At 39.9% G+C, this 18,291-nt stretch overlaps 2 protein-coding genes across 6 annotated transcripts in view; one reads left to right on the top strand and one right to left on the bottom strand.

Annotated features, from left to right (window-relative positions):
- Window positions 1-754: 754 nt before the first annotated feature.
- MRPS22 (mitochondrial ribosomal protein S22) overlaps window positions 755-18,291 on the top strand; it is a 31,953-nt gene continuing 14,416 nt past the window's right edge. The window contains exons 1-8 of one of the 3 annotated variants that reach the window (XM_008062878.2): window positions 755-927; window positions 3,458-3,624; window positions 4,719-4,883; window positions 6,796-6,939; window positions 7,292-7,375; window positions 9,517-9,662; window positions 12,615-12,723; window positions 13,823-13,950. In XM_008062878.2, the coding sequence (XP_008061069.1) occupies window positions 756-927; window positions 3,458-3,624; window positions 4,719-4,883; window positions 6,796-6,939; window positions 7,292-7,375; window positions 9,517-9,662; window positions 12,615-12,723; window positions 13,823-13,918 (1,083 nt within the window). In that variant the 5' untranslated portion in view covers window position 755 and the 3' untranslated portion in view covers window positions 13,919-13,950. Of the gene's footprint in view, window positions 928-3,457; window positions 3,625-4,718; window positions 4,884-6,795; window positions 6,940-7,291; window positions 7,376-9,516; window positions 9,663-12,614; window positions 12,724-13,822; window positions 13,951-18,291 lie in introns of those variants that run through there. The other 2 variants (XM_021714924.1, XM_008062879.2) reach the window with 2 other exon arrangements.
- Window positions 14,529-18,291, bottom strand: part of COPB2 (coatomer protein complex subunit beta 2) — a 30,508-nt gene continuing 26,745 nt past the window's right edge. For all 3 annotated transcript variants that reach the window (XM_008062877.1, XM_021714922.1, XM_021714923.1), the window contains exons 17-22: window positions 17,407-17,621; window positions 15,902-15,994; window positions 15,634-15,814; window positions 15,376-15,444; window positions 15,147-15,218; window positions 14,529-14,906 (exon numbers count right to left, since the gene is read on the bottom strand). In XM_008062877.1, coding sequence (XP_008061068.1) covers window positions 14,811-14,906; window positions 15,147-15,218; window positions 15,376-15,444; window positions 15,634-15,814; window positions 15,902-15,994; window positions 17,407-17,621 — 726 coding nt within the window. In that variant the 3' untranslated portion in view covers window positions 14,529-14,810. The remainder of the gene's footprint in view (window positions 14,907-15,146; window positions 15,219-15,375; window positions 15,445-15,633; window positions 15,815-15,901; window positions 15,995-17,406; window positions 17,622-18,291) is intronic.

An 18,291-nucleotide genomic window follows, 5' to 3' on the forward strand; every position in this document is an offset into this window, starting at 1 on the left:
AGGTGAGGTTAGAAAGGGAGCCTATTTATTCAGCTAATTCAAACAAGTGTGTACTTAACCTTTTGCCAGGCCTTGGATAAGTGCTGTAGCACAGGTACCGACCTACAGTCTAGGAGGATAAGACTTGCAAATACTGGACAGTGGGGAAAGAACACAAGAGACGCATTTAATCGATCATTTATTCAACACGTGTTTGCTGTGCATATAGAAATATTAGACTGGGTGATATTTCAATAAAATATGTAGAATCATTGTCTTCATGGGGTGAGAAAAATAAGCAGATAGATGAACAAAATAATCACACATCGTAAAATGGCTGTAAAGGAAAGGAGTAAGTTCTGAGACAGAGAATCCGGTGTATGAACTGGTGGCGGTGGCAGGGGTGGTGGTGGTAAACAGGGCTCGGGGTCAGGAGTTAGCTTTAAGGCGCGTAAGCCTGAATGAAGTTGAATAGGTAGTTGGAATGAAACTCGGGGATGGGAGAAAAGGCTTAGAACCATGGGAACGAATAAAAGACCTGGGGAAAGGGGCTCTAAGAGAAAAGGTGTACGTTTTAACTTCAGCTCTGTGCTTTGGGAAGGACATAAACACACCTACTTGTGAATAGGCACTTTCGGAGACAATTCACAAAGGTCCAAAAGTCTTCGGGCCCTTTTCGCCTCCAGCTAGACTACATTTCCCAGAATGCTGCAAGAACTGGGTGTGGCCCGGAAGTTGCTCCCAGTTACTTCCGGCACCGGTGCCCTCGGGTAATCATGGCGGCCCTCAGAAGCCCCGTGTCCCTGTGCGGTCTCATGACAGTTTCTCGGGGCACGAAGCGGGTCTATTTCCGGGCCCGAACGCAGTCCCGGCCTGGTGCCCTGCTCCAGCCGCTGCCCAGGTCCTTCGTGGTGGTGTTGCCACGCCGTCAGCTCGGCTCTGAGGCCGGTAAGTGACCTTCCAGACGCTGGCTGGGGCATTCTGCTGGGAGACCTAGGACTTGATTCTGGCCGGCGAAAACCACGAGGAAGGAAGTTGACTTCCTTCTGTACTTGCAGAGTTTGTCACCACCCACATTCGTTCATTCATTCATTCATTCACCCAGCCAACCGTGCCTGAGCTCCGCTCCTTGCAGAGCGCTGTGCTAATAAAGCTCGGGGGATATGGCAGGCTGACACGGACTCTTCCCTGAGAAAACTCATGGTCCGTTGGGGAATTGACAGTGTAGGGCGCCCTGGGCTTTCATAGGGGTCGCACATAGGAGAGGCACTCAAACTAGATTGGAAGGGCAGGGAAGGGTCCCTGGAAAATCTGACTCAAACTGAGACCTGGTTAACCATGCTAAGGAGAAAGCAAGATGAATTTCAAGCGGAGGAGACAGAATAAGCAAATGTCCAGAAATGAGACTGAACGTAGGTATTTGGGGGGCCCATTTTGGAGTTAGGATTGTTAACGCTTGGTTGTGGCTTTTGATTTAGGTTTAAGAAAAATCACGGTTATTTGTTAAGTTTTTGGCTTGAGTAGTTGATTAGAAGGTTGTTCCATTTATACCAAGTGGGAGAAGATTAACTGTAGGAACTGGGTTTATTCTGGGGGTAGGGGACAGTGCAGGATTATATGAGGTCAGGAGATGAGAAAGGAGGAAGAATTAAACCTGTTTTTGGACATATTGAATCTGAGGTGACTTTGAGATTCAAGTGTTCAGTATGGAATTAGAAATAAAGTGAGAAACATTGAGGAGTAAAAATAGGTGAGATTATCTGAGAGGACAATAGTGCTGAGCACCTGCTGTGTGCTGGATACTGAGGGACCCGGGGTGCCAGAGATGAGTATAAGACAGGGTTCTGGTCTTCCTAGAGAACATTGTCTAGTGGGAGACAGTGAAGTATGGAGACCACCTTAATTGTTTTCTAAATAAAGTTGGAAGTTATTGGTGAATCTTAAGCTTGGGAATGATCTTGATTATATTTTCAAGAGTTTGCTCTTGTTGCTCTACAGAGAATGATCTGTAGTAGGACAAAAATGGAGGCAGGGAGGCTAAGGCAAGAGATAGGATGATTTTGACTAGGGTAGTGGCAGTGGGAAGTGGAGGATTAAAAAGAGATATATGAGCGATAACAATGAGTATGTTCTGTGTCAGTGTTCTTTTTTGTAAAATGAGGATAATTGTGTTGTTGTGAGGATTAAATGTGCTGTGTATGTAAAGTACTTACTTCTGGCACATAATACATTTCTAATAAATATTAGCTGTTATCATTACTACTGTTATTTCATTATGATTGTTATTACTATTGCTATTGGCTAGATCTGGAGGGTAAGAGAGAAGTTAAGAATGACCATAAGATTTTTGGCCTGCATGACCTACTGGATAATGCTGAGATAGGGAACAGTTGGAAAAGCTGGTTTGAGACAAGAGAAGGTTGATGGGTTCTGATTTGGCAGTATTGAAGTACATGTGAGATGTCCACTGGGTAGTGGAAGACGATGTTGGCTGGAGATTCAGATTTTAGAGTTTCCAGTATATAAAGGTAATTAAAGTCATGGGAGCCTAGGAGAGACCATCCAGTGAGAATGTGAGAAGGAAGCAAAAGACAGATCTGAATCCTGAGAGATACCAACATTTACAGGATGCCTCCTGGCAGGGGAAGAGTTGACTAGGAACAATTGGGCTTTTTCTCTCTTTTTTCATAATGGAAATGAAAATGGGAGTTAGGCAAAGCAGTAGGCAAGCTGCATGAGGCGAGAGCTGAGATTTGAGGCTCCTCTTGTCTAAGGCTCTTCCATGATACCACATGATGTCTTCAGTATCATGTCTAGTGATCCAAGCCTCTGTTTCCTAGCTTCAACATTTTAGCCTAGACTTTTCTTCCTTTTTTTCTCTGTCCTACTGAGGCCATTGAGAAGCTTTCTTTGACCCTATCATGCCTGTCCCTAGTCCCATGTTATGTGTAGTTCCTTCCTCGGCAATCATACAAGCCTCTCTTGTCTGTAGCACTTATACAGAGGAGCATCATGGTTGACTGGAAGCTGTCTAGGCTCCAGAAGCAGACAAGCCTTGGTTTAAATTTGAGCTTTTTCACTTTATAGCTAATTGTCTTTGAGTAGGCTTCACCATTCTCACTGATAAAATTAGAATATCAGGACCTGTTTTGTGGGTTGTTGAAAGTATTTCTGAAATTGTCGATTTTACTTAGTACACAGGAGACAACTCTAAATGATAGCAGCCATTGATTACTTCTTTCCTGTTGCTTCCTCCAGTAGCCTGTCCTTCTGGCAGAGATTGAGCCTATGTCTTCATCATAATGAATGCTCAGTAAATCTTAAATGAAGGAACGAATGAATCTTATAGGTGTTAGCATTTTGCAGTGCTGAGGTAGACTTTGTGCTAATGGTTTTTATTGTTAACTTACTTTTCTATTTAGAGGTCTTGTTGGCTTGTCATTTTTGCCGGATTCTTATTTACTAAAGTCCATTTTAGCAGAATCTGGTAGCTCCGTGATCAAGAAACCTACATTTATGGATGAGGAAGTCCAAAGCATACTCACCAAGATGACAGGCTTGAACTTGCAGAAGACTTTTAAGCCAGCTATACAAGACCTGAAGCCACCAACCTATAAGCTAATGACTCAGGCACAGTTGGAAGAGGTATGTAAATACAGGAATATTGTTAGAATGCCTTTCTTTAAAGAGTTATGCATGATTTCCAGAGACCACTCTAGATGCTTATAGCTGCTTTTCTACAGGCACTCATGAGGGGAGTGTCAGGCATAGAAGAGAGAGAAGAAGAGTGAATCAAGGAGCAGGGAGCACGGCCAGGATTGAGAGGCATATAGAGCAGGTCTGGGTGTCCAGAGAGTCTCTGCTCCCAAAGAGCCTGAGCACCTCTCCTTTTTCCTGCCTGCTCCAGCTTCCTTCCTGGAGAAATATGTGCTGTGAGCTGTGTGCTGTGAGCTGCCTTGAGGCTGAAGCTTCAGTGAGATTATGAGCTTCTGCTGAACAGCATCCTACTCCAGGCACCAGTGTTCTCCTGGAGCCATGGGTACTGAGTCATTTGTGGAAAACACTTTGACCTGTGAACATGAGAAGCATTGATATTCTTCCTTATGATTCATAAGTAATGTATAGTCATAACACACGCAAAAAATATCCGACAGTGGATCATGTGAAGAGTTAAAGCCCACCTTTCACCTGTCATAGGTAACCACTGTTAACAATATAACATGAGGCACTGTAGTAGTTAGTTGTTAAGAACATGGGCTCTGATGTTGGGTTATCCACCTTCAAATATTGGTGCTGCAACTTCCTAGCAATATACTTAACATGTGTGCCTCTATTTTTTTCTTCCATAAAATAGAGATGATAACAATAGCACCTGTCTTATAAGGTAGGCTGTGGGCATTAGGTAAGCCAAATACATTCAGAATATTTGAATAATACCTGGCATATAGTAAGCATCCAGTAAATGTAATCCTTCATTCTATCTCAGGCAGCTTTTGTGGCCTAGCTGTGTCTCAGATCATTCCTTTGAGGTTTTGATAAAGATTGAGCCTGTGTAGTCTCAGCTATACCACAGAGGCAAAGGCCAGGGTTCAGCAGTCTAGGTTTGACATTTTACTCACTGATTTGTGGCTACAGCTTGGTTGCAGCTTTTAGCATTTTTAACTAGTATCTGCTTTTATCAGATGATCCTTTTGGTATGTAACCTTGTGGCTTTCCTTAATAAATATTTTATTTCATAGGCTATGAGACAGGCAGTTGAGGCAGCTAAAGTACGATTAAAAATGCCACCGGTTCTGGAAGAGCGAGTCCCAATAAATGACGTGTTAGCTGAAGATAAAATTTTGGAAGGAACAGAAACAGCCAAATATGTGTTTACTGATATATCTTATAGCATACCACACCGGGTGAGTATATGTTTAATTGAAAAATGGTCTTTGTTTGAAACACTGTGTGGAGATGGGCCAAGGCACAGCATGACCTGGCTGTATCTGATGCTTCTGAACCAGAATTTGTCTGACTAGGTGAGACCCTTCTGGAAGGTACAGTATAAGGAGGATGAGCAGGGCAGACCAACCCCACGTCATTATGTTCCCATTGCCCTACAGGTAATAGAAAGCATATTCTAGATTGACTGCAAAGAGACAAATCTGCGGAGATAGAACAAGGGGTATACAGACAGACAGAAACCCACCCCCAAACCACAAATGGACAAAAATCTACAAGACAGTGGGGGAAGGAGATTATTTTTGCCTGAGTTAGACTGATTTCCTTAGCTGAAGCTTTTGAGAAGAATGTTTTTCTCTTGTAGATTCCTTGGTGATACCAAGAAACTCAGACTTCCCAAAGATTTTCACTTTCTAGAATTTTCAGTAAGAATGTGAGATGTTTCTGAGATAATTTTCAGACATCATCTCTTCTGTTGTAGTTATTATTCCCTGGCTCCTCTTTCCCTCATTGCCAATTAAAAAGAACACTCTGGCACTGAAAAATATATCAGTTTTGTATTTGAGCCTTTGCAAGTAAAGAATAAAAGGAGAGTAATTTACACTTCAGCCCACAAAATGCATTAGAGTACTGAATGCTGAGTTTGGGAGAAGGGCCACCTCGTGTTAATCAGTCTTTTATTATATATGATTATGGTTAGAAGACATGAGTTGAACTGTGTCCATGTCTACATACCAGCCATCTACACACCTGACATAAAGAGCGAGGATCAGAGAGATTCCGTTTTAATGAGAATTTTTGTTTTGTGGTGTTTTAATACATATTTGCAATGCCATGAAGACTGGTTGTGGGAGCATTTTATAACTTGGGAGACAAGAAGGAACTTGGAGTTCAGGTTTCTCAAATTATCAAAATCCTTTTGAGGAAACATTGTGTTATTTTGGCATCTGCTAATTTTTTTTTCTGTTGGCAGTGTTTGATGAAAGTTTTAATTATTTTATTGTCAGAACATATTGAAAGACTCATACACCTCTGAAAATTTGAGCCTCAGTACCATCGGGTTAATTTATACATTAGGTGTGTATGAATTATCAGCAATATGCAAAGCTCCGTGTATGCATTCTGGTGTTGCAGAGAATTATGATTCACATTTCCCGCCCTTTTCCAGTTATATAACAATATCTGAGAGGTGTCAAAAACCTTGCACATGATATATTGCCATCTGAATGGTATAAACAGTGGGTGGAATTCAGAGGAGGAGGCAATCCCATGACCTGGGATTTGGCAGTTGGAGCAATGAAGTGACCAGAGGGCAGGTGGACCAGTCAGTCTCTCTGACATGTTTATGTCTAAAGCCAATATGAGAAATCATGGAGGTGCAGAATTGACTGCACATTTTTGGGTTTGTTCCTTTTATCTCAAGGACTTTAAACACAGATCATAAAGTAGTAAAATCTGTTTAGATCAGACTTTGGAACGGGGCAGTGAAATAAGTTGTGAAGGTCTTATAGCACTTCTTTCCTCTAAAGTGGGTTTAGCTGAATCTCAGTTCAGCTTTTTTAAGTTGAACCATTTTATTATGTATTGAACTCATGTTAACACCATAGTTGGTACTTACTGAATACTTTCATTTTAGATGTCTGATTGTCAGATGCACAGCAGTGATTAGTGAAGAAAGTTGAAGGAAGTATCAAACCTTGCCAAATCTTTATGTTTTAAAATTATTGAACTCATATGCATGATTGCATTTATTGCTTCCTAGTTGCACTTTATATTGTTGATTGAAAATTATTTTTGTAATGGTCTTAGTGGGACATAGGAAGTAAAAATGTGTCTTCACAAACTTATCCTTGTTTATATTTTCTATTTGAGGAGCGTTTTATTGTTGTCAGAGAACCAAGTGGCACACTACGCAAAGCATCTTGGGAAGAACGGGACCGGATGATACAAATTTATTTCCCAAAAGAAGGTCGTAGAGTTTTGCTGCCAGTAATTTTCAAGGAAGAAAATCTTAGGGTAAGGTTAGGCTTTATATTTTATTTAAATCTTAGGTTTTATATTTTAGAGTCAGTAGTGATGACTTATTTGTTGAATCAATTGGCTCTGGTGCTGCTTGGCATTTTGCCTTGATAAACACAGATGCATTATTTCTGATGGTCACTTGACTAGAGTTTTCTCTCTCTCATAATTGGCTTACCTAGGATTAGAATCTACGTGTGATAATTACAGAGCCTGTGTTCTTTCTTTATGCTTCTTGATGAGCACAAGTGTGGCTAGTATGTAGATGGGCAGGCTTGTCATGGTTTCAGGACAAGTGTTGAACTTTATGTTCTTCTTATCTGATTCCATGTTTGCTTTGTGGTTTTAGACTATGTATAGTCAGGACCGACATGCTGATGTTCTCAATCTCTGTGTTGCCCAGTTTGAGCCAGATTCTACTGAGTATATCAAGGTGAGTATATTCTATAGTTTCTAAAATACAGGCTTAAGTATGGTTATGAGTAAGATTTTTAATCCAGCACAGCGAGTTTGGTTATAAGCTTTGATATGGGAGAAATCTGGAAATCTATAGAGGACATATATATTTTATCCTTGAAACAATCCTTTATTAAGGATAAGGGAATTTAAGCTTGAAGGGTTGAATAGCTTGCTAAAAGTTGTATAGCTAATAAGTGATAGGGTTAGGATCCAAACTTGATGACAAAGCCTATTCTGTTTTCAGTTTGCCATATAGGAACAAAGCTATTTACTAAAATTTGCCAAGTGCAATGTGTCTTACAACTCAGTAAGTATTCATTAAGAAAGTATTCACTGTGTAAGGTATTATGAGTAGTATAGGTCATGCCATGAACCTAGGTTAGGGTGTGCTGTGTCAAAGCCAGCAGTCCAGATATGACTGTGGGGAAGGGTACCAAGTTAATATATAGGTAATTACTTTCTTAGGCCTAAAATGCTGGGTGCTCTGAGGAAAGGCCTCACAGGGGTCTTTGAAGCACAGGGAACATTGTGGCAGGTGGAGTTGGGTGAGGTGTTTCAGGTAGACAACAGTATGAGCAACAGGCAGGAAGTAACAGAGTATGTTTGAGAAATGGCCAATCATCTGGCTTGCTTGTACATGCAATGTATATTTAGGGGAATGGTTCAAGATTAAGCCAGAAAGGTGAAAGGGCCACATCATAGGTGACCTTACATACTTACACAGGTGACTGAGGAATCTGGATTTCAGTCATCAGGCCTTTGAAAGCCTTTTGAACTGTGGAATGCCCTTATCAGAGTCCTTATTTAGAAAGATTAATCTGGAAGGAGAAATGAAGGAGCATCAGTTAGTAAGATGGAGTGGGCTAGCTGATGGAACAGAATAGTTGATGGGATAGGAGAAAAAGAAGTGAAAAAAATATTCCTGATATATTTTCTCCCCTTGTGACCAAAAAAATGGGTAGAATATTATTTCCAGTGGTGGTCTATATAGTTGCAATAGGTGCTTATTTAAATGTTGCTTGGCTGAAAAGTAATCGATATGGCTATGCTCCAGGCTGCCCCACATACTTCTATAGTGGAAAAAGCACAGACTTAGTCATTTAGACAGATTTCTTTCCTTCCTCCCTCCCTCCCTCCCTCCCTCCCTCCCTTCCTTCCTTCCTCCCTCCCTCCCTCCCTCCCTTCCTCTCTCTTTCTTTTTGCGCACTCTGTCACCCAGGCTGGAGTACAGTGATGTGATCATAGCTCACTATAGCTTGGGACTCCTGGGTTCAAGTGATCCTCCTGTCTTAGCTTTCCAAGTAGCTGGGACTAGGCGTATGCTACCTGCCTGGCTAATTAAAAAAATTTTTTTTGGTTTTGTTAGAAATGGAATCTCACTATATTGCCTAGGTTGGTCTTGAACTCCTGGCCTCAAGTGATCCTCCTACCTTGACATCCCAAAGTTCTAGGATTACAGGCACGAGCCACTGCACCCAGCAAATTTTTCTTTCTTGCTTTTTTTTTAAAAGATTTTTTTTTGGAGTCTCACTCAGTCACCCAGACTGCAGTGCAGTGGCTGCTCCCGGCCACCGCAGCCTCGGCCTGCTGGGCTCCGGTGATCCTTCCGCCTCAGCCTTCCAAGTAACTGGAACTACAGGTGTGCGCTCCCACGCCCGGCTAATTTTTTGATTTATTGTAGAGATGAGGTCTCACCAAGTTGCCCAGGCAGGTCTCGAACCCGCGGGCTCAGGCAATTCACTTACCTCGGCCTCCCAAAGCGTGGGATTACAGGCTGAGCCACCGAGCCCAGCTTTTTTTTTTAACTTTAAAAGCAAAGTTTATTACAGAAAGAAGAAATAAAAGACAAGTGAGAGTTTCATGCCAGAAAGGCCTGGCACGGGCAAGTCTCAAAAAGGAAAGTGCCAAATTTTCCTTTCTTAATAGAACCCTCCTTCCCACGTAAGGTGGGTTGTACTAGGAATAGTTTAAATTATTAAACTATTAGCCTAGTGGTTAATGATAGAGGCAGCTGTAAGTAGACCTGGTTTTACTTTGAGCAGCACTCATGCTAGTCAGTGTATACCAAGTAGTGTTTATTTTCATGTTCTGAAAAGTTGCATTTCATGTGGATAGGTTCATCATCAGACCTATGAAGATATAGATAAACACGGAAAGTATGACCTGTTACGTTCAACAAGACACTTTGGTGGAATGGCTTGGTATTTTATAAATAAGAAGAAGATAGATGGTTTGCTGATTGACCAGATTCAGAGGGATTTGTAAGTATGATCTTAGTAAGTAAAAGAACCATTTTTATTGCCCAAAGACTTTATCTGTATTTAAGCTGTGGTATTTTTCCAGTGATAACAGTGTATTGTCCACTGGTAGACTGAAGCTTTCATTTACCTCAGTTTATGTATGGGTTTGTTCTTCTAGCATAACTGAGTTTTCCTAGGCTTTGCTTTTGTGTTGCATAAACAGGGCTAGATTATTTGAAAGAATACGTGGCTTTGGATCTGTTCTGTATACCCTCCATATTTACTTCTCCTGGGTTTGCCAATGCTTCCTGGTATCAGTGAACTTTCCAGAAGCTCAAAGGAGGATTAAATAGGAAACGTAAAGAAGTAGACATAAGTTCTGGTGCTTATTTTCTGGTAGAACGATTTCTAGTGCTTTTCAGTAAAAGTCATCATTTAACTTACAAAAATACTTTTGTTTTTGATATCCCCTGCTTTTGCAAGGTTTTTTTAAGGCATCAAAAAACTTTTCAAAGTAGCATGAAACAAAGAATGTCTTGTATTTTAGCATCAAGTTGGTGTATTCCCAGGCTTCTAGCTGGAAATAGTAGTATACTTTACATCTGGTGAGAAAATTACTTTTGAACACCTTTGTATCTGTTGGGTTAGGAAGGCCAAAATGACAAGGAAAGGAAACCAGCATGACCGTAGTTAAGTCAACTTTCCGTGAAAAGCCCTAGTGGGACTTTAAAAGTCTGAACCACAAGAAAGGTTAGCGCCACTGGTAGTTATTGCCACCTTTGTACTGCTGACTCTCTAGCATCCTACATCTATCCAAACTACATACAAAGGCAAGACATTGGAACTGGAAGGTTCCAAGTGCAGCCCACACTTGAGAACAGGGCATCGTTTCTCATAGAGACAGCATTCCTGATGGGGGTAATTTCCAGGCCAGCCCATTTCACCAGCATGTAATCAAAATCAGAGGGCAGAACTTCCCTTCATAACCCCAAAGTTGGGGCTGGTGGTGAAGGGTATGCTCAAGTGACTTGCCTTTATGTGCATTGTCTCCTGTGAATGAGTTTTCCACTTGCAACATTTCTCAAATGTAATCATTCTGACATTGAATTATTAACACAATGTTTTTGTGAAAAATCAGAGCAACACACAAATCCTTAAGTTTGAAAATTAAAGTTCTTTATTGAGGTATGCTAATATGATTTTATAGTGTTACTCATCATATGTAAGCTTTACATGTGTAGTGGCTCATGCATACTGGGAGGGAGGTTTGAGTCCTTACTTAACCTTTCCTGTTGTGCCTATGTAAAACCCCTCCTGTGGAAACGCTCAACAGGAAGGTAAGCTTACTGCAAACCCCAGGCTGGACAGTAGAGGGTGCACATTCTTATCAAATGGAGCCCAGGCAAGAATTTGGATTCTGTACACACATTTAGATTCAAATCCCACTGTTGGTTTTGTATTGAGATCCTTTTAAAATCTTTTTGAAAATATAAATTTATTTGCTCTTAATTTCAAGTATGGGCTTGGTGTTAAGCTGAATCTAAATTGTTCTGTGAGATGCAGGCATTACATTTCAGCATGAACCTAATGAAGCCCTAAACATGATTATTAATGGTAGAAAGCCAGGTAAGCTTTTTATAGGACTACATGCCTAGGCATCAAATGGATTAATTTTTTATTGGGGAGATATTTTGTTGCTATATTTATTGAATTTTGTTAGATAACAAGCACAATCAATTTGTAATGAACGTTTTTTATTCTTCCTCCCCTACCCCCTGGCTCCAAAAAGTTTTGTTATACAGGCAGCTCTGGTTTCTCGGTTCTTCCAAGGGATGGCCTTTAGGGTAGATGGGCCCTTAGGATAAGACCGGAACATTTCTCTAAGGCCATCGGGGCTTGAGGAAATCTGTACCTACTCGCACTGTCACCCTCCTTTATCCTCCAACTCAGGTAATGGGAAAGCAGGGAAGGTCAAAGAATGAAAGCCAGAGAAAGCACTGAATTAGTGCTTTCACTCCCCACCCCCAACTAGAATCCAGTAGCTCACTAAATAAGTGTATAGAGCAGAGCTTCAGAAGCACGAACGTTTTGGAAGCATTGTTTTATATAATCCTCAGCTTTGAGGTAGCAAATGGTAGGGAGTTATTAACTGTGAGAAGATGGTGATTGGTTTGGGGAAGGCTAGAGAAGTTTTAATGTTGATAAAAGTTTTGCATATATCTCTTAAAAAAGTAAGTACGAACCAGAAGAATGGAATTATTATCCTGGCTTCATCATAGGTAGTTGTGTGACAAGACCAAAGTTGGACAGACTGCTGCAGAAAGAATCTGACTTTCCTTTTTGTCTGATATGCATAATTTCAATTTTGCTTCACTGTGATGCTAAGTTTTAACTAATGCGTTCCTGTGAATAGTCTGGTGGCCCAGGAGTCTTTCCTTGAAATCCTAGGGGGCCCCTTGTGGAGGAATTTATCTACTAATTCAGCCTTGATGAAAAAATTAATTTGCAGGTAACACTAAAGGCAAGTGACTTTGGGATCCCAGTGACTGCCCAACCCTCTGCGAATGTGGAATGAAGCTGTATCTTTGTACTGAGTTGGATTCAGCTGTGACATGATGATAAAGTGGGCTGGCTTGGAAATCATCTACCATTAGGAGTGCTGTTTCAGTGAGAAATGGTGTTCTTTTCCCAACACAGCTACAATTGGAATATATTCACTTTCATAAATTGAGCACTTCCTGCAGCGACTCCTGCCCTACCTGCCTCACAGAGTTGCTGTGAGGCCTAAATTAGTCAATTTTCCTGAAAATGCTTTTGAAACTGTAAAACAGACGATTCCCCTTCTATACTTCCCCACCCCCCCAGCCTGAGGAAATTCTGAAATGTAACTTAGTTTGAAGTTGGCACACAGTTTTATATGACTGAGGCAAATGAAGAAAGCCCCTGGGTGACATTAAGCCCTTTCATTCTCAGAATTGAGGATGCCACCAGCTTGGTCCAGCTATACCACAGACTCCATCCAGACGGCCAGTCAGCTCGAGAGGCCAAAGATCAGGCTGCTGATGGAGTAAATTTAATTAAGGTAAAGAGTCTTTTTTCACATAGGCTATTTTATGCTGGTAACTGAGTTGGAAAAAATTCAGAAGTGGGTCATATTTAATGGTAACTAAACATTTGTGCATTGGGACACTAGTGATCTTGGAAACATCATGATGATTAGTTTCCGTATCTTCAGCCTGGACAAAAGAAACAGGGTGGGGAGGAGTGCAGTCAAGTAGGTCACGTGGGGGGCATGCCGGCGGAGGGAGTCCAGAGTTCAGACAGTGGGGGGAGCAGCTCCCTTCTTTGGAGCACGAAGCGCTGAGCTGCATCTGCATGATCAAGTCACCAACAAGACAGTGGAGGACTAAGTACATAGCACATGTCCCCAAGAGCAGTTTCCTGTCCCGTGCAGTCACATCACACTGGGAGAAATGGGAGTGTCAAGAAGGGGAGAGGGTGGTGTTTGGACATTACCAAGTTTTAGTTGTCTTCATTTTGGAACTGTACACCTCTCAAAACCATGAGCTTACATCAATTTATCTGTAAATGCTGAGAGTTGAGATGACTTTTCAGGAAAGGAAGGAGGTGATCATCTAATTCCATCTCTTCTGATGCTCAGGATAGACGTGGCTTTTTGTGGAACTGGTTTCTATCCCAGTAATACTGTTTGCATACTACAAAGCAGTTATATTGCCTACTAAGGATAAAAATGGCCCATGGTGACACCCTAGGAGCATAGAGAGAAACCACATTACCAATTCTGATTTTCTGTGATAGCCAGATAAAGCAAAATGCTTTAGGACAAAACAAATTCCTATCCTCCAGATTGCTAACCTAATGATTTTCATTTTTGATGTAGCAGGAATTGCAATGTCAGAATCTATTTTTTTTAAAAACAAGCTAAAAGAGATGGCAGCCATATTAGGATTCTTCTGGTGTTTAGAATGAATATTGCTTGAACTGTGTTGGATACTGTTTTTCTGTCCATGTATGTGTACTACTGTATAATCAAGGGGGAAATGTGAAACTTGGAAGACTTTTTTAACTGGGCCTCTGCTACTACAAAAATGTTAATGTCTTAAAACTGAAAACTTTATACGTTCTATTGGCTTTAAAACTTTTTTTTTAAATTTAAACAGGTCTTTGCAAAAACAGAAGCACAGAGGGGAGCATATATAGAGTTAACACTGCAGACGTATCAAGAAGCTTTCATCAGTCATTCTGCGGCTTCCTGAAAATATTTTAAAAATATATTTATTTTACTAAATACTGACTACCTTTCTCTTTGTCACTATTGAGCTCATTGTTTAAAAATACCAGGATTAAAAGGCACTGATTTATAGTTCTCTCTATAAGAAAAACCTGTCATCCTACTCACTTTTCTAGGCTAAAAGGGGATAACTGAAAAATATATTTGAGTGCCTTACTATGAATTTTACTAGTCATGTTAGGTGAATGTGCAGTAAAGAAAAAAAAGTACTGTACCTTTCAGTGTTACCAAATCGGCCAACAGGTAATTTAGAGCCCAGCTTAATGAGGAACAAAGGTTTTGAATCCTGATTCTAGGAATCAGTAGTTACTAGACAAAATTGGGACAAGGTGTAAGAACTCATGCCATCCAAGCTACAGAGTGAATGGGATGAAAGGCCAAGAAAAAGAGTTTAGAGAATTATAGCATGGATATTCAGTTCTAAGAAAAATGTAATTGACAGTATTTGAATAGGCAGATTTAGATATGCAAAGAAAAGGGAGTATGGGGCTGATCCTTAGGTAAGATGAAGTTTTGACTCACCATTCTAAAACTAGAAGCCTGTTTTCAGTATTCAGAAAGGAAACGGAAGTATCTTCATTAATTCAAAAGGTTTTATGAGATACAGTCTAATGACAGTATGAAAAAAAAAAATCAGAGCCCATGTCTTTTTTAGTTAACAAGGAAAACAGTGATTGATTTCAATGTTCCACATAAACTCCTCTTAAGATGAGGAGGACATTTACTCCTGGTGGTCCACAGCTTTTACATATAAAAATCTAAGGAGTTTCTCATAGTCCAAAGCACTGTGGTCTGGGTGGCGATCAATAACTATACAAATAATGATCTGTTTAGTTGGGTACATGAAAACATTACAGTCAATCATCCAAAATATCTTCATCCAGATTGATATCAGTTGTGTCAATATCTTCCAATTCCAAATTATCCAAATCTACTTCTAGTTCGAGTAAACTCTGCAAACAAAAGGAAGCGGGATTAAGTTTTATATACTGTGTTAAAGAAAAGTTGTTTGTGGTTCATGATCCAAAGTGAGAACTAAACTTCTTAATGGTTAAAAAGAGCATCTTCCCATTTCAAAACTCCTGCTCTGAAACACTGAAACTGCACTTAAACCACAGAAGCCTGTATATCCTGCAGATACTTATGGGGGGGGCAGGGGCTGAAGGGAGGTTTGGGTATGATGTCTGACTTACCTTTTCTTCCTTGTTGGCTGTGTGGGAGCCCACAATAACTGGAGTAGGAGAAGCAGGTTTCCCATCAAGTTCCTGAAAGTCCAAGTGGAGATGCGTATGAAGACAAAGGAATTTGCTCACAAATTTAAAGTTTTCCCCAAAAAGGAGGATGGCCAGGATAAGGAAGTGGGAGATGGTACTTAAAAGGCAACAATCTCAGCCAAATTACCACATGAAGCATTCTACTGACCTGCTGAGCTGTAGATCTTGAGGGCTGAAAGCCTTTTGCCTCTTCCATAACATTCCTCTCTTCATTTGGCTAGCACAGAATAAAGCAATGATGAAATGAGACATTCTGAAATCACAATTCACCTGTGAACTTGGCCTAAATCCCATTAGCTCTTAATCCAACAATTATGTATTTAGTGCTGTTTAAAACCTGAAGGTGTGAATGTACTTCCTCCTCACTGTAGTCACACTAAATGAAGCCTGGCCCCCAGCCACTTACTGTGACAAGTGGGTATTGTTTGGCTGGCCACAGATCAGCATGTGTTTCCTTCACCCATTCTTCAACAACAAAGGCTTCTTTTAATCCGGGGAAAAGGTTTTCATACTCTGTTGGATCAGCAAGGGATTCCGCTGCTTTCTGATTGACCTTTGAGAGATTCTCTCTCCAGAGTTTCACTACCCTATTATAGACATCATGGAACCAGAAAGACTAAGTAAGTGTGCTGTTTTAATTTGAAACATTTCTTCTTAAAATAAAAAGTCTGTACCTTGAAACCTGACTGGGTAAATAAGTTCGGGCCAGGAAGGCAGCTTCTGGCAGCCGTCCAGTTCTAATCAAGAGCTCCAGGCAAGCATCAAGCCTAAACGTTAAGGAGAGGAACTGTTACCAAGAATAAACATAATGGCACTTAACAACTCAAAGAAATGTGGATTCTTAATTCTGTCACTGAGTCATTTACTTGTTTTAATGGTTGTTACATAATCAGTAGACTCCCAGGGTATGAGGCATAAGATAGCTGTTGTGACTACTTTGAATCTACTTAATTTAGTTTTAACAACTAAGAAGAACCTAAAGGGGCTTTTCAAGAGGAAATAAGGCAGGTTAGGCTAGTAAGTTTTAAAGGTGTTAGGATACATGCAAACATAATTTCAGTTTCACAAGTGGAATATATAGGGCAGTGTCTCCAACAGACAATTTAGTGACACCCAGGAGAGAATACCAAAGTGTTTTTTTCTCCTTCAGTTTTTAATTTCACTTTTTTCTGTACAAGTTTTATAAAATGGATAATGTGTTTCAGAATTGATTTTTTTGGGATTTTTGAAAGGTGATACAGTACATATATGTTAAGTAACATCCTCAGCATTAAACAAAGGCTACAAACATTAATATTTCTGCAATAACACATGAATGTTAAATGTGATTAAAACATACCAAGTGGCATAAAAACAAACTGAAAAGAGTACGACAGAGTTAAAGTCAGGTTTTGCCATAAAAAAATTTATAAAAAACGGTCTTCAGAATATTTCTGGATTTTTGAGTTACGAATAAGGAATAGTGGGCCTTACAGGTATATAGATTTAGTACACTCAACACACATATTAGGGTACACAAAGTTTTATGATGAAGTGTGGGATTTTAAAAATAAGTATGTAGGTCAAGGTTAATGAATAATTTTGTGTTTTATTTCATATTATGGCCAACTAGTGTCCAAATGATTTGGTTTCCACTTAACTCTGTTAGACTTTGAAATATGTGACATTTTAATGCTTTACAGTGGGCTCCAATCTAAAAGTAACTGACATCCTCAGCTCCCATCTAAAAGTAGTTGGCATCCTCATTCTTTATTCTTGCCATAAATAGATCAAGTTATCCAACTTGGGTAAAATCACTTGCCATTCAGGCACCAACTGAACAACTCAATAGCCTCCTGCAGTCATAAAATAAAATGCCACAGCCATTAACTAGCAGGACTGTTGTGAAAGGCATCCGACGTTTCTCCCATTTGAGCCTCCTGGAACAGTTCACTTAGCTCAAACATTTAGGCCAAATTGCGAACAGCATCCCTTGCTGAAGGTGAGTGCCACCAAGGCAGCACTGTCCTTCTCCAAGTTCAATACCCCCACTATTCAATACCAGTTGGCCACCCATCAGTTCTCTTTCCAGGGTTCATTCCTCACATCCTTCTCCAAAAACCATTCTCAAAGTCAGTATAAAATAACTGCTTTTTTAACATGTTCACCAAGGTCTTGCAGACCTTATATTAATACTTACTTGCCCTGTAAAAAGTAGCTCATGAATGCCACATTATTTTTGCCATCTCTCTCTGCACCCTCTGCTAGCTTGTTCACCATACTAGCATTTCCAGAGGCAGTGGCCAAAAGCAGCAGACCCCCATAATCTTGTGCATGGTGCAGGCACTCCTGGGCTAGGCCAAACTGACATTTACTGATGGCAAGCTCAGCAAGTTGTTTCCACTTCTGTTCTGACTATAAAAAAGAAAGAGTTTCCAAGTTAAAATATCTTTGGAAATAAGCACTGAAATTTACAGCAACATTATTCTGTTAACTTGAATATTACTATGCTGACAATGGAAGATGTGTATGTGTGTGTGTATATATATATATATAGAACCGTGCTTGTTAAGTTGGCTCTATCAATCAAAATAAGAATAGCATTACAAAATGAACAATGAAGGAATGGAAATTATTCATATATACAAGATGAATTCAAGCATACAAATCAATTTTAATGATTCATGAATAATTATAATTGACCCATTATGTTATTATTTTGTAATTACACAGTGAAATGCAAAGTAAAATCATCTATCTAACTGGAGTTTTAAGATAATTAGATTGCAATTACTTTAACAAGTGGTTTAATACTACTTTTTTGAAAAAGTACAAAATTGTTTTTATGTTCTTAAATATTTAACAATATCTGTCACTTGAAGCTTCTCAGAAATAAAATAAAATGCACATTTGGATGATCTTAACACAGCTAAAGTTTATTTTACACCTCTGAAATTAACTTATCAGTAAATGCTAGACCCAAACCTCAATTGGGAAGCCTCAATATACAAAGAGCCATACAAATATCATTAAGCTGTCTTTCAAAATGTTAGAAAATGACTGCTATTTGACTGGTATACCTACC

This window comes from Carlito syrichta, unplaced genomic scaffold, assembly GCF_000164805.1.
Source record: "Carlito syrichta isolate Samal-C Ts95f unplaced genomic scaffold, Tarsius_syrichta-2.0.1 Scaffold305874, whole genome shotgun sequence".
In the NCBI taxonomy this organism is placed as follows: domain Eukaryota; kingdom Metazoa; phylum Chordata; class Mammalia; order Primates; family Tarsiidae; genus Carlito; species Carlito syrichta.